General features: G+C 32.2%; 1 protein-coding gene across 4 annotated transcripts; it reads right to left on the bottom strand.

Moving 5' to 3' along the window:
• Positions 1 to 9985: 9985 nt before the first annotated feature.
• Positions 9986 to 16532, bottom strand: LOC123889358 (nuclear transport factor 2-like). 4 transcript variants are annotated; one of them, XM_045938649.1, is made up of 10 exons: positions 16199 to 16532; positions 15947 to 16099; positions 13753 to 13938; positions 13358 to 13652; positions 13039 to 13274; positions 12786 to 12963; positions 12270 to 12391; positions 12108 to 12173; positions 10684 to 10747; positions 9986 to 10573 (listed from the first exon to the last, which is right to left on the bottom strand). In XM_045938649.1, the coding sequence occupies exons 3-10, from the start codon at positions 13936 to 13938 to the stop codon at positions 10314 to 10316; spliced, it is 1407 nt and encodes a 468-aa protein (XP_045794605.1). In that variant the 5' UTR covers positions 15947 to 16099; positions 16199 to 16532; the 3' UTR covers positions 9986 to 10313. The 4 variants fall into 4 exon arrangements, with proteins under 4 accessions (XP_045794605.1, XP_045794607.1, XP_045794604.1 ...); XM_045938651.1 differs by having other exon boundaries at positions 12108 to 12170; positions 16195 to 16469; XM_045938648.1 differs by having other exon boundaries at positions 16195 to 16467.
• Positions 16533 to 16634: the final 102 nt, after the last annotated feature.

The raw sequence follows: 16634 nt of genomic DNA, 5'->3' as shown, positions 1-16634 counted from the left end.
AATTGGTATTGGATTTGATCAGTGTATTATAGAATTAAAAAAAATTAGAGTCTCCGTAATTTTAGCTTAATTGATAAGGACATCACATATATTATGTGAATTGGTTGTTCAGAAATGATTTATTTTAGCTCGTCGTGATTCAGCTGGCATGAATATGAAATGATATTGTTGAGAGGATGATGAGATGATTTCTTGGTCTTTGTGGGGGAAATGGTACATGCAAGATTGTTAGTACTGCAACGCTCAAGTCAATATTTGAATGAGGTAAAAGAGAGTGAGTAATTGGAGGCACAAATATTTCATACCTAGGGATTGATGTATGAATGCTTATATATAGGAGAATATTAGGGTTTTACAATATAGTGAGGTCCCCCATATGCACAGGATTAGTCACATATAACACCTGAATTGTCATTTGCAACGAAGCACGTTGGGACGTTGTGGGTGTTTGGCCTCTGTTCCTGCTCGTTGTTTTAGTTTTGTGGTCGTTGTGCCACGTGATTAGTTTTATCCCGTTTTGATGGGCCTTCAAGTATGTTGGGCATTTAATTGATCTGAAACATTATGTAGGAGTCGGAGTTCGAACTCTGGACACTTCACTTATTCACCTTTAAGGTAGAATTTCTAGTCACTAGGATATTATACCAAAAAAAATCAGGAAATTATTAGAAATGAGAAGTAGTTGTCCCCGTAAACTTAGTTCAGTTGACAGTGACATATCAATTTATATGTAGGGTTGAGATTTGAACTACAGACATCTCTAACCACCAAGCTATAAAAAAAATAGAAATAATTTTAAGTAACTTTATTAAAAAGTCACAAATTCCACTTTATTTAATATTATTGTTCTAAAAGTAGCTTTTATTAATTGTTTTTTTTTTAAGAAATTAAATTAGCTCATCCAAATTGACACAAGAGACCTTTTATTAATTGTTCTACTCGTTAAGATGAAAGTATGGTCCCAATACAATTTGAATGTATTACAAAAGATAGTTTAATAAGTATAACAAGTTTTCTATCATGTAAAACAAAATAATTTATTTTGCTTATAGATAAATATAAAGTTTTTATTATTGTTATCGATGACAAATCTCAATCAGAGATTTTATGGAATACATAATGTGTGTTTTTCTCTCCAACAATTTTTTGCTTTTAACCCTCTAACTATCAGGTCTGATAATATAGAGTTCGACCGCGAGCTAAGTATAGTCTGACTAAGAATTATTTTCACCAAAAATTAAATTCGAATACTTTCGAACAATTTACGATAAGAGGAGTCATTAAACATCTAGTAACTAAATAATTTAAAAAGGATTAGTTGTTGGTCTAGTCTTTTACTCTACTTGAGTCTTGTATGATTTGTTTTTGATTTCGACTATTTGACTCTTTGTAACTTTTGTAGTCTACCTCGATACGTTTTGTGTTGGAGACTGTTTGTGTTAATACTCCCTCCGGTCCTAAATATAAGAGAAAGTCTACTTTTTATATTAATTGAGAATCTAATGCATCTATATATGAACTAGATGTATTAGATTCTCAATAAACTTAAAAAATAGACTTTCTCTTATATTTAGGATCGAAAGAAGTATATATTATTTTGGCTTGTTAAAAAAAAAAAAATCATCTGTTAAAAAAATATTATTAAAAAGAGGCAATAGGAAAAAGAATTGAAGAGAAGAAAAAGGACAAGTGGTGATTTGCAAATGACGAGAATGACCTTGATGGATAATAAAGCGACACGTGGAAATAAAAGGGCAAATTAGAAGTGAAACGTGGCGAATTGATAGAGTGATGAGTTGGAGCGTACGAGGCTAGTGTTTCTGTGCAGTGTTCTTTTCTTTGTGGGCTTTGTTTGTTGCGTTGTGGTTTGTCTTTTTGTCTTTTAAGAAAGAAAAAAACGGAGTAAGTGGGAAGGATTTAGTTGCAAGTTACGATGTACACGTGTCATCTTGATTCAAGTCAATGAAACTAAACTCCAAGTAATGAAATGAGATTGTGACAGATGTGGACTAAGATATTGGCCAGGAGTCACAAGGTACTCCCTCCGTCATAAGTTGAGTGAGCCATTTTGACTACGTGCACTATTTATATATCTTGTTTTGATCATATTTTTTTATTAATATATACAAATAAATAATAGCATATAAGATGTTATTAGATTCGTCTCGATGAGTATTTTTAAAATATTAAATTTTTATAATTTTTACTATTATACAATTAAAAATATTGATCGTTAAAACTATGCATTGGTATGCGTAAAATAGTCAATTGGCTCACTCAAATTGGGACCGAGGGAGTATAGTTTAGTTTTTCTAAGATAATGAAATGAGTTTAGTTTTTATAAACGATTTTGATTTGCAGATTTATGAGTTTGTAATCATAAATTCGTTACATTAAATAAATTATTTAAGATTTGAACTTTTATTACAGATTGGATTTAGGGATGGCAACGGGCGTTCATGGGTGTTGGTTTGACACTTATCAAATCCACACCCGAAATTATCACCCAAACCCAAAGGTTGTTCGGGTGGTGAAACAACACCCACGTCCACACCCATTGGGTTCGGGTTTTTTTTCACCCAAACACAAACCCGCAGCACATTTGAAAATAATTTGCAAATTTAAGAAATTAAATTCCAACATAGACTTTGAATTAAATTACAATTAAAATTAAGGTCTTCCAAGGAAATTCAAACATAGTCTTTCAAGAAATTACAACATAGACTTTCAAGGAATTAAATTACAACTAAAATTAAGGTCTTCCAAGGAAATTGAGGGAGACTATGAGGGGTAATTAGGTAATTCTAAAATATTTCGGATGGGTCTATGGGTTTCGGGTGTGGGTTTGACTGATACCAAACTCACACCCATATTATCGGGTGTCACCCGAACCCAAACTCATACCTAGTCAAATCAGATTTCGCCCGTTAACTTGAGTTTTGGTTCGAGTTGGTCTCTCGAGTTTGAGTTTTTTTGTCATCCCTAATTGGATTCAAACTTAAATTCAGGTTAAACTTGTTTAGATCATCGGAGCCATCGGACCCTTGAACACCCATAAAGAGGAGACATATTTAGTCTAAGGCAATCATAAAGTTTTTACCAAAGAAAAATAGAGAAGACATTAAATTTAAAAAATTATTACATTTGTTATTATTATATGAATCTATAACTAAATTTATGGGTATTAAGTATTAAGAAAACTTTTTGAAATGATAAATTTGTTTAAGATTTTAATTTTTATACACCATCAGTGTAAAATAATTTTACACATATGTCTAGTGATGTGTTGGCATATCATTTAATAAATTAGGCGCGTCATTTTTATCTTTATATCTTTGATCATAATGTAGTCTCCAACATAACCCTAGCTATTTTGGCTCGATTATCCCTTAATCAATGCATTAATTTCATCAACTATTTTCAATACAGGTCATTATTGCATATACTTTGGTATATACGTTGCATTCTAATTTGGTACTCCATTTGTAACACTTTATAAGTAAAATTGACTTTTTAGGTTTATTGTATATTTAATATATCTGGTCTATAATCTCTTTATATCTTTGATCATAATGTAGTCTCCAACATAACCCTAGCTATTTTGGCGTCATTATCCCTTAATCAATGCATTAATTACATCAACTATTTCCAATACATGTCATTATTGCGTATACTTTGGTATATACATTGCATTCTACTCCCTCCGTCCCAAATTATAAGGGAAAATAAAAAAATCACACTCATTAAGAAAAAGTAAAACATGAGAATTTGAAGTATGTTTTTGTGAGTTTTTCTTGGAATAAGTTGCATAGGAAGATGTAAAAACAATTTTTATTGGTTATTGCTTATTGAGAAAATGAGAGAGAGAAGAAATTAAATGTAATTTGCATTTAATTTTATGAAAATAAGGAAAAAACATTTTTGAAAATGATTTTTTCTCTTATAATTTGGGACAAAAAAAATGGACTTTTTTCCCTTATAATTTGGGACGGAGGGAGTACTTTGGTACTCCATCTGTGACACTTTATAAGCAAAATTAACTTTTTAAGTTGTTATATATTTAATGTATATAGTTTATAATATCTTTACATCTTTGATCCTAATGTAGTCTCCAACATAACTCTGGCTATTTTGCCATCATTATCCCTTAATCAATGCATTAACTACATCAACTATTTTCAATACAGGTTATTGCGTATACGTTGGAATATACTCCCTCCGTCCCATTTTATAAGACTTACTTTGACTAAATGCACAATTCATATGTCTTGTTTTGACCGTATTTTTCTAAAAGTATATAAATGTAAATATTATCATATAAGATTTTGTTTGATTTGTTTCGATTAATATTTTCAAAATATCAAATTTCTATAACTTTTACTAGTATACAATTAAAGATATTCGTAATCAAAATTATGTATTGGCATACATACAGTGGTCAATGAGTTCTTATATTTTGGGACAGAGGGAGTATATTACATTCTACTCTAGTACTCCATCTGTGACACTTTATAACCAAAATTAACTTTTTAGGCTCATTTTATATTTAATGTATATGGTCTATAATCTATTTATATCTTTGATCCTAATGTAATCTTCAACATAACCCTAGCAATTTTGGCCCCATTATCCCTTAATCAATGCATTGCTTACATCAACTATTTTCAATACATATCATTATTGCATATACTTTGGTATATACGTTGCATTCTACTTTGGTACTCTCTCCATGACACTTTATAAGCAAAATTGACATTTTAGGTTCATTACATTTAATGTAACTATCTAGATACATTTGATCCTAATGTAATCTTCAACACAACCCTAGCAATTTTGGTGCCATTATCCCTTAATCAATGCATTGCTTACATCGACTATTTTCAATACAGATCATTATTGCATATACTTTGGTATATACGTTGCATTCTACTTTGGTACTTTATCCACGACACTTTATAAGCAAAATTGACATTTTAGGTTCATTATATAAATACAATTATGAGGTGGAGCTCGAGGTTAGAGGGAAACCCATACCTTATGAGGTTGGATTTCAATTGAAGAAATTTCGATAAAAAATAAAATAAAATTCAGAACTTGGATAGAACCATTTTTTGGGAATTTTGTGGAACCATCTAATTTTTTTTACACAATTGTATTTTGCTCTCAAACACTTTCTCTTTGATGTAGGAAAAAAATGGAAAAGTGAGAGGAAACAACATCAAAATTACACTCCTATCTTCAAATTTCATTTTTTATTAAATTAAAAACAATTAACTTTTTGTCTTATTTGAAGGTGTAGGTTTTTTTTTTTTTTTTTTTTTGATTATAAGAGAGAAATTGAAGGTGTAAGTTGCTAATGCACATCTTCACAAAAGTGAGTGGGTGTGCATTAGCCATATATAGAGCTTAATTTAGCCCAAAAGTACAATCCAGAATATTTATTATTCCTATTTTTCAAATTTTATTATCTCATATCATTCATGAATAATAATTTTATAAAGTTATTTACATGTAAAAATAAATTATATGTCAGCGGAAGTCGGCAAGACAGGCAATTAAGAGGGTAGCCAAATGAGCTTCACTCGATAGTATAACAGACAAATATAAACGCAGACCAACGACTTTAGAATTTGTTAAAAGGCAATATGACTCAACATTTAGGTGTTATGATTTTGTTCCATATATGTTTAAATCACCGCTAGCCATAGAAGGCAGGGCGACGAGCGCAAACACATCATTGGAGAGAAATTGGGCATTACGAGTAAGGTTAACAAATCTAGCTATAAAGTGGAAGAGTAACGGTCGAACAAGGGGCTTCACCGTCATCCATGTTGTGATAGTTTGATGCACTGCCAAAAAATTGTAAGTCACGACTTGTGTATAAATATCAAAGTTGTACTCAATTAAACAAACACAATCAATCAAGCTAATTAATGAACTTTTTCTCTTTCTTTTTTTTCGCCTTTACTTTCACACATTTCTTAGGTAAGCAGTGAAATATCCCACACAGACCATACTTGAAATATCCGTTCAATGTGTTGGAGATTGTGGCATAGAAGAATTGGTGTCTCATCTATTTTTTGAGTGCCTAGTGTTTGCAGGTATTTGGTATTCAATAGGTAAATGGCTTGGAGCGTCGACGACTTATCATAATGAAGGGGTGCATCACTTGGAACAATTTGAAGGTTTGATCAACAAAGGTAGAGTTTTTGTCAATAGAGCTAGTGTGATCTGGTTTGCCGTCATCTGGTGTATTTGGAAAACAAGCAATGACAAGGTATTCAAGAATAAGGAAGTGCATGTGGACAAAATATTAGAATCTGTGAAGATTATATCTTAGAATTGGTTAAAGTTTAAATCTAGCGAGATGGATTATAATGTGAGTAACTGGTTTTTGAATCCCAGAGAGTGTCTAGGTTGTTTAGATCAATAGCGGACTATCCGTGGACAATTCTGGATGCTTCCCTGTGTGGTGAACGGGCTACTGCTATATAATCAAATATCTGGTGTAGTTGGTGGCTTACTCCCTCTAGTCCTATATAAGAAGAAATTTACTTTTTAGATTCATTGTAAATTTGATGTATCTAAACTATAATATTGTCTAGAAACATCAACTTTACAATAAATTTTAAAAATAATTTTTTTTCTTATATATAGGATCGGAGGAAGTATTTAATACCATTAGTAGAAATAACTAAGATGTTGGGGAACGGTTTAATGAGCTATGCTTAAAATGAGTCGTTTAGAATGTTTAAAGATTACCCCATTAGCAAGATTTATAAAAAATAAAAAATAATATTCATTCCGTTTAAGAAAGATTATCCTTTAAAATTGTTTTTCAAAATATATGATATATTTTAACCATATTTTAACCATATTGTTTGATTCGACTCGATGAACATTTTTAAAATATATAATTTTTAATAAAATATAATTTAAAATATTAACGATTAAAGTTGTACATTGGCAAACGTAACAGTGGTCAACTAGGTCTAAATCATTTATTTTGGGACAGAGAGAGTAATATTTTTACTAAACTATCCTATAAATTATAGGTTTGTTTCATTGAAAATAATGCATATAATAATTATTAGAGATACAATTGAAAAATATTACTTTGAAAAATGAAAATGATAATTATTTTGAGATAAAATTTTATTTCTAAAGCGATAATTATTTTGGGACGGATGAGTAAAATACTTCCCCCAATCTTAAATATAAACAAAAATCAAAATATATTTACCTCAAATTTAAACTAAATACATTTTGATTTTATTTTGATTTTTGTTTAGGTTTAAGACAGGAGGGATTAATATTTGTTTAACAAGTTGTTTGATAAAAATAAGGTGATAAAAACGTAGACCGTACGCATAAAAACATGATGATTTAAATCCAACGATAGAAGTTAGGTGTTGTGTAACAAGAGGGAGCAGACAAAAAAATAAGAAGGAATCTTAAGACAACACGGCAATGAATGAGGAACAGAAAATCAGATGAAAGATTATTAGCGGATCTAGTAATGGGGCCCAATGTCAGAGTCAAGTTGCAACGTTTTTAAAAGTATATTGTGGCGAATTGGGTGAGTGACACGTGTCTAATTGAAAGAACCAAGTTGCATAGGATGACGTGTCAAAAGATGAATGTCAAAATGATGTGATGGGTTGGGATTGGTAATAGTGTTGATCCCTGCAAGTAGACCTTGTTTTTTTGGCACGTGTCGTTTTCTTGTTCACTCTCCTTCTTGCTAGTTTTTGAATCATCTCAATGGCAATCATAAAAAGACAATAATTTTTTTTTAAGTAATTTAGTGTTTAGAGTCTCACACATTTAAATGTAAAGAAATATGAAATTCGAGGTTTGAATCTCGACCACTACAATAATGTTTTTGATAGCTATCATTTGAGTTACATTTATGAGACTGATAAACACTTATTTATTTGAACATATTATGATAAAGTAATAAAAATATTGTTTAATACTACAAAAAGTACTATTTATTAATAATTTTAATGATATTGTTTAAGGACACTATATTTTTATATTTGTATACTTAACCAATGTTTTAAGGACATTTATTAGTATTTTTTTATTAAATTTTTTGTGACTTTTCTTATCACTATTTCAAGCATTATCTTAGACACATATACAAAAATCAACTTTCCCCATTTTAAATGAGTTTGATTAATAAAAATTGATGTATTTAATATTTTTATTGATTCAACTTTCTATTATACTAATATTTAAGATTGAAGGAGTACATCATATCCCAACTGTATACGTGGATGTGTGACCCATAGAAATACAAAAATGATTGAAGAAGGGAGAAAAAAAAATCATTCCCCAAAAGTAAAAATTGTATAGATAAAGTATAGAATTTAATTGTAGTAATCAATAGATGATTGGAGTGGGAGTTGATGACTTGAACAACAACTTGTGCATGAAGAGTGCCACTAGTTGGTATATATAATTAGTATAACAAATTGAATTGGTTGATGTTAACATATGGTATTTTAATTTAATTTACTCGAATTGTGCTGGCTGAATAGGTGGCTGTAAAGTGTTAATACTATATATTTGTGTGGAAGGGGTTTAGGGGAGTCAAAGTATGGGACAAGTTGTTACTTGGTCTGGTTTGTCACTTATGCTATAAGTTTATGTTGCTTTCATATTTGCTATAAGTTAATGTTGCTGTCATATTCCTAACTTAGATTTATAAGAGAACACCGATAAGTGTTCATAGGACATTGGAATAAAAAGAGACAAATATGTAATTTTTTTTTTTTACTATGATATTTAGTATGGATATAAGCTGAGCTCTCTCCTTTCAACCAATTTTTTTTCAAATGCATGCGTCATGAATCGAATTTCTGATCATATGTTTAAGGAAACTAATATTCTTATCACTTAGATCAAATATGTAAATATTATTAGTTATTTTCGAAATTAATTAATAATTTATTTAGAAAAATGTTTCAATTTAATTTACAATTAGATATGACCATCTCAAAAGAAAAAAAAAATTGTAGGGATATATAAAAGAAACACAAATTTTTGACAAATTTATTGCTACAATTTTTTTTTTAATAATTAAGAATGTGGTTGGAGGTCTTTACAAAGCTAATTTCATGATAATGTGTTACTATATGTTTTTTTTTTTGACAGTAATGTGTTACTACTATTTTACTACGTATAATTATTGACTTGAGTACATCTTATTGTGCTATATTTCAGATTTCAATCATTTAATAAATTTATTTGATGAAATATAAGGATTTGAAGTTATAAGGTGTATTTTCAGTCAGAAAAATAGTAGGGTGTATTCAGTAAATTTATTGGAGAAACTACTATTGGTTGAAGGTATGTGGTGCTTATAAGATACTTAAATAAAAAAATAAAATGAATGATGTGTACACGTAAAAAAATATTCTCATTTGAAAACACGAGCCAACTTCGGGGGAGGTTGAGGAGGTAGATTTGTAGATGGACTTTGTGGTGGTGGTGTACCGGTGTTGGTTTAAGTGGGACGACCTTACAAAATACACTCTTTTGGTGTCAAAATAAGAATCAACATAGTAGTAGGTTCCTTTGATTGAGGATGACGAAACCATAAATGATCGACAACCAAATACTCGGACAACATGTTAAGTCCATGCAAGTATGTAAATTAACCTCGCCTAGTCTATCTCTAGCTCGGCCACCAACATAGCTAAACAACCGAGTACTCCAGTACCGTACACAACTCTCTGATCATCAAACCTAAAAGAAAAAAAAAATGTTCGCTAACTCTGATCATGTACTACAGTACGATACAAGATCGACATAATGTCAGTGAAAGTATTTTCCCTTATATTTACTATAAGTATGTAATTGAGGAGATATGAAGAAAAAATAGAATAGAACAAATTTAATCTCATCTCATATTCATACAGATTGCAGAAACATAAAACTAGTTAACCTTAAGTTATTCCTAAATTTTACATGAAAATGAAAAATATAAATTAAATGAATATAATCCTTTATAAATAAACATATCATAGAAACAAAAAAGAATAACAAACAACAGTTAATCTAATATCAAAAACAGACATGTAATTTGTTTTAATCTTAAAATTAAAGAGAGTCTATAACCTATTCCTGATCATTGCTAAAAACCACTAAGATCATGGCAAATAACAACTAGAAATACTACAACTGTGCAAATGCAGTGAAAATAACATCAGAAGCCTTTCAAGGTTGAAGATGGCAAGAAAATTTTGAAGACTCCGTCAATGTTTGCAACCTACCAAAAATGGCCTTAAAAAACCACCGAAAAATCATTCGGAAGGGACGGCACTTTGTTTAAATGCATTAGATCGGCCACCGCCTCTCCCTCTTCCTTGGTGATAACTCTCTGCATGTCCACCAGGACCACGCCCCCTAATTGAAAACTCGCCTCGATTTCCGTGGTCGTTGTTTCGACCATAGCCTCGACCACCACTGAAATTGCCACGACCTCTGAATGAATCATTTCGGAATCCAGGTCTTCCTGATGGAATCCTACCTCTTCCAATACCGCCGCCTGTGCCACTTCCAACTGAAAGAGAAAATGAAATTGTCAAGTTTTATAGAGCTCCAATTCTTCTTTATTTTGTTGCTATTAAATGAATGATATTAGTTTACTTGTGCTATTTAGGTTCAAATTACCTCGGGCAGTGGTTCTCTTTATCTCGATTACAGCTTGACGCCCCCCAATAGCAATAGGTGAAGCCTGATAAAGTGAAATAATGAAGATCAAGTTTTCCACATTAAATTACAAGAAACGCTAAAAAAAATTATGATGCAGCAATTAGCTTTGCTCCTTAAGGACTCGGAAGGGTAGAATGAAAAAATCACAAATTCGGAGATAATGTAACAAGATGGCCATCCTGTCATAGTATGAACTTGAGTATAAACTCGAACACGAAGGAAAAAAAATGAAACACTCTAGTAGTCAGGTAAGATAAATGTATCAAGATGTAGCTATGTTCCCATCTGAAGATTACATCATGAATATCAGAAATCATGTTGGTCCCTTTTGAAACCTGTCTATTTAGTATAATGCACAATAGTTGAGAGTTCTATTCGAGTAAACAATAATTTTGGTCCCTAAATGTGCGAGCTGCTATCACTATAGTCTCTAGATGTATTAAAATAACATAAACATTCCCAAGTGTTTTTTGTTAATAAGTTTTTTGGACCAACTTGACTATATGAAGACACGTTCAATGACTAGACTAACCAACTAACAACAAATTCGAAGAGCAAACTGACTGACGAACAACACATTTAGACATATTTTTGTAAGTCTAATATATTCAGACTATTATGACAGCGCCTCAAACATTCAAAAAACTGTGTGCTTAGATATGTCCAATCAACTAGTAGGCACTTTTATCAAAGAAAAAGGGGAGAACAACTGGGTCAGAGTGAAAAACTTCATCGATATGCCAACACAAACCCTTAAAACCATGAAAAGGGAAATAACAAGAAACAATTGATTTAGTGCCAACGAGAATCAGCCCACACAAGTGGATCATTGGCCTTTATCAGGCCCCTTCTTGTTACCTAGGCAGATCAAAGAATCTATCGATATCATCTACCTGAAAACCTAACTCGTCCTCAAGACCAGACCGGGCATCTAAAGTGTTGCCTAATGTGTGTTGAGTAACATGGATCTGCATCCAAAGAAAAGAAGAAAAAGGAATAACCGGGATCTCAATAGATACAATCACGTTCCTGGTTCCCTCCCTATTTCGATGTAGGTCAGCGAGACATGTTAGGTTATCTACTTAGGATCTCATCATCTAATAGCTAATAGCTAGATTCAGAGATGGTGGAGGTAAATATGAAGAATACATGGAAATTTCAGATAAGAAATTTTCTATAACTTGAAGAACGCATATATATTTTATCATACTAACACGTTGCCATCAATTAGAAGCGGTGTCAGATTTAAGAATCATATAACTACATCCAACATGAAATTACTCAAACATGAATGCAGCTCCAACATAAAAGATATATTTAACTTGCATGAATAACTACTAAAATTATAGGAATTTAAAGTATCCACTAATGAGTGACATTACCTGAATTGCATTATTCATTGAATTTAGTGATAAGTATTCAACAAAGCCAAAACAGTATCCCTGCTGCTGCAAAGACAGACAAATCGTTTCCATAAAAAACTTATTAGGATTTAAGAAACAACATAAAAGGTAATTTGAATGATTCAATAACATCATAGTTACCTTATTATTTCTGACTTGGATGCCTCCTGGCTTGATTGGTCCAAATTTCTTAAACTCTGTTTCCAACTGAGCAACCGTCACATTTAAGGGCAAATTTCGAATGTAGATGGAGTGTCCCTCAACTGTTAAAGACAGGTCGTGTTCATTAGAAGCAGACATATATGTTTAAGAAAATATTTTGACCGAGTTTCAAGTGATAACTTCAAGTCTTCACAAAATTAAATAATGTGTTGCATTATTTTATTTTTTTCAACTTTGAAATTCAAACAAAGCGCCAACGTAGGATGGTGTAGTTGGTAATTGGCTCAGATCTCAAAAGGACTTGGGTTTGAATCTCAATCTCGATTTGAGAACCTTGTCGGTGGATAATATATATAAGCACATTTGTAAACGCTCTCTAAGCCTTGGGCTTTCCCTAGTCCTAGTGAGCCCCTGGGACTCAATTTGCCTAACTTTTCTATATCCAAAAAAAAGGAAAGAAAAACCAAAGCACACAAGTTGATACAAAACACATACCTTCGTCGTTACTATCATTACTTTCAGGGTTGCCAACACTATCCGGTGCTGATTCAGGCACTGGCGCAGCTTTTACTGACTCAACTACTTGGCTCTCAGTTCTGTTAGTCGCCTTCTTTACAGTATTAGTTGGCACATACACTTTAGCTGGTGCCAATTTCCCTTTTGGGACTTTAACCTGCAACAAACTAATAAGCTTCGAAGCTTGAATAAGAAAAGTGTTTGCAAGTGAAAGATTTATAGCAATACTGACAATTGATGCATAAGACTTCTTTGGAGCATCCTCTTGAGATGAAGAAGTGATTTCAGCTGCCTGAGAATCATCATTCTCATTTGACTGAAAGTCAGGTTCTACGATGTCTTCGTTTTCAGCAACTATCTGTGTCTCATGATGGTTAGAAGGCTCATAAGCATTCTCAGCAACAATTTGGCGTTCTTTGTGAGAATTTGCAGGGTCCGGTGGAGAAGGATCAGCAATGTGAATCGGTTCTGTAAAGAAACATTAATATCATGAATACAATTCCTGAGCAAATTCAGTCACAGAAGACACATTTCTTTTGCGTTAATCTTGCCTGGTTCTGAGGTTACAATAACAGCAATTGCATCATCAACTCCATTAACTGTATGTGGTTCCAACGGTTCACGGTCTTCTACATACCTAAAAACATCATTCAGAACAAAAAAGCCGTTATCTTGTGGAGCGAGGAAGAATGACTGTGCGAATTTTCTTCTCAAGTTATCCTTTCCAGTCAAGCATCCAGTCACCAGCACAGTAACTCCGTCCTTGTGCGACTTTTGAGCATCTGCAGTCTTTATTTCTGCTTTAAATTCCTTGTAATTTAGTGAAAGAATCTTCTCGTTGATGCCCTGCACCATAAAAGACAGTGATTCCAATTAGCATTAAAAATAAATTCGGTAATCTTTTAAAAAACATTTAGAGTCGTCGGTTTTCTATAAGCAAACTTACTTTCATAGTTGTGACTGATGTCATCACACCATTGGAATCAGGTCGGCTAATGACACTAGACTCCTGGTAAAACCGATAGACTAATTCTGGAGATTGGTGAAGAATATGATAATACTGCTCAACAAATGCATTACCAACCATTTCCGCACTGGGAGTAGTTGGAGGAGTAGCTGTTTGCAAAGCCATCTATGAAAAAGCCAACCGATCAATATTTGAAACTTGAGAACATTTTAGGGTTTGTTTATTTCAGGTTTTTCGTGTTTATATTTTCACTAATAAAATAAACATCAGAGAAGACATTACGGAAGTTTTTCAAAATACATTTTAAAAATAGATTGAATATTTCAGAAAAATGTTGAAACAATATTTTCAGTGTTTCCAGAATGTTCTCTCTAAATCAAGGTTGTCAGACTCGAGAGTCTGTGTAGACTCGTGAAGGGTCTGTAGGCTTGACTGGTAAACTCGTAAGAATCTATGAATATAGAAAAGATGACTTAAAATACCGGCAAATGAGACATATATCTAATAGAAGACCAATTAACAAAAAGTAATTCAATTATAAACTCCATAATAAATCAAATTAGCAAAGCATGTAGATGAGAACAAGCTATATAGCTTCAGAAAACGGAGCAGCAAAACCAACGCCAAACAAAGTAAACAGCATAACAGAGGAACAACAAAGAGCAAGATTACCGAAATGAAACGAAAAGCAAAATAGTGCAACAAAAGAACAAAGCAACCTAATCACAACATGAAGGAACGCACACTAGAAAATACAGCTAACAGAAACGTAGGAGAGAACGCGAGAAGAACAAACACATCGTAACAGAGGTCAAAAAACAGCATGATTATCAAATTTGCAAGTATAATGGTTATCAACATGGTTACACTAATCGCTAATCCTACACTTATTATGCTTAAGCAACTAACCCTTGATTATCGAAATTTCAATTTCAAGGCCACCTGAGAGAAGTAACATAAATAAACGGCAATACATCCAATTTGTAACCAACTTTGCACAAGTTCAATGCAAGAGCAACACACTTATCACAGACCCATACTATTGATGGAACTAACCATAAATTGATAATCCTATAAAAAAAACCATACTTGCTAGTAACCTCACTCAGATAACTAAAACCAATTCAATTAAAACAATTCATAATAAAATAAAGGCTTAATTGCCTTTTGGCCCCCCACTTATTTTTAGCGATTTTGAGACCTCTTATGTTTTGTCCCTTTGTGATTTGGTAGTACTCTTCCAATTTTTCTCAAAATTACGTTGACGTGAAACCCAACTCTCAAAATCAGCCTTACTTTTCTATAATATTACAAATTAGAATTTTTTATAGAAAAGTCATGTTGCTATAAACTTTGGGTGCCAAGTCAATAATTGATGTCACCTCATTGTAAATTTTGAAAAATCGGAAGGGGACTACCCAATAACAAAGGGGGAAAACATAACGGGTCAAAACCGCTAAAAAATTAGTCGATGTCAATATCACATGATCACGATACTTAAGAGGGCTAAAAGTGCAATTAAGCCTAAAATAAGACAACTCGTGTCGGCTTCCTCATCAGACGGATTTTTGTTAGAGAAACTTAGGGAGAAACAATCTAAGTCATTTAACTAAGAAAAAAAATCAAAGACATCATCATCACCATCATAGAAAAAGACAACAAAGCAATGTTCATTCTCATAATGATGTAAGATCAACCCAATTTTATTTATCAAATGAACCAATACCCATTACCCACATTTCAACAAAAACACAAGAATAAAAAAACCTATCTGTATTACCAATCTATCCTCATTACATTATCTTAGATCCCATAGATAATAAAAAAAATCTGAAATCTAAACCCTAAACCGACCTATGGTACAAATCAAACAACACCCATTTGAGTTCATCATTCACATAAACTGAATCAATCAAATCAAATTAACAAACACAGCTCATTCAGCCACTATCTGACAATCACTAAGCAAACACAGAAAAACTATACAATGTCTGATCATAACTAAACGAGAAAACCAGTTTTTTAAAGAATTAACGTAAAAGAAAAACGACCCATTTGTGAAAATGAATGAATTGGTTAAAAGGGTATAAGAAAAAACAATGAAAGATATAAAATTGATGAAAAAAATGAAGACCCATTTGAGAGAAAAGTGAGAAAATGAAATGTGGAATACCTGAGAATGTGTTGATGATGATGGTGTTGGTTGAAGGTTGTGATCGTGTTGGAAGAGTGAAAGTGTTGTTTGAGAAAGTGTGGAGTGAAGAAAGAGACTAATAAAGGAAACAGTTTCCGCACGAGAATAAGGAGAAGTGTTTGCGAAAGCTACCTGTGATTGTGATTATTATTATGAGTGAGTGAAAAACTCAATAATGTGTAGATGGAACCATTTTCTCTAACTTTTTAGAGGCAAAGGTACCTTACCTACCTTTCAGTCTTTCTAAGCCATCAGATCAATCATGTGTTTCACACAATGACACCTATTAGTACTATTTTCTTTTCTTCTAAAAAATATTCAAACAACAAACCTATGCTACGCCTCTGTGTTCCTCCACCGGTGCTGACATCCGGCAGTTCTACGGCTGTCATGGAGGACACAAACTTTGCAGAAAAAGTGTTCCCGTCTTGAATTAAAAATAATAATAATAATAATGAATAAAAGAACAGAACCCTTAGAAGAATAACGCAACTTCAATGAACAATTGCCAAATTTTGTTTACGGTATCCGTCACAATTTGATCGACACTTGTTGACTGTGCACTATTCAATGCTTTGATCTTATTTTTCTATTAATACACAAAAATAAATATAAGACGTTGTTTGATTCGTCATGAAAATATCATATTTTTATAATTTTTACTATT

Source organism: Trifolium pratense, linkage group LG6 (assembly GCF_020283565.1).
Source record: "Trifolium pratense cultivar HEN17-A07 linkage group LG6, ARS_RC_1.1, whole genome shotgun sequence".
Taxonomy (NCBI): Eukaryota; Viridiplantae; Streptophyta; class Magnoliopsida; order Fabales; family Fabaceae; genus Trifolium; species Trifolium pratense.
Note: the sequence above shows the minus strand (reverse complement) of the source record. Positions and strands in the feature narration are given on the sequence as shown.

Coding starts and splice junctions, on each gene's coding strand:
- LOC123889358 (XM_045938649.1), bottom strand. CDS start 13,938: ATGGCTTTGCAAACAGCTACTCCTCCAACTACTCCCAGTGCGGAAATG. Junction 12,964..13,038: donor AGAAGTCTTATGCATCAATT/GTCAGTATTGCT, acceptor AGTTTGTTGCAG/GTTAAAGTCCCAAAAGGGAA. Junction 12,392..12,785: donor TAATGATAGTAACGACGAAG/GTATGTGTTTTG, acceptor TGTCTTTAACAG/TTGAGGGACACTCCATCTAC.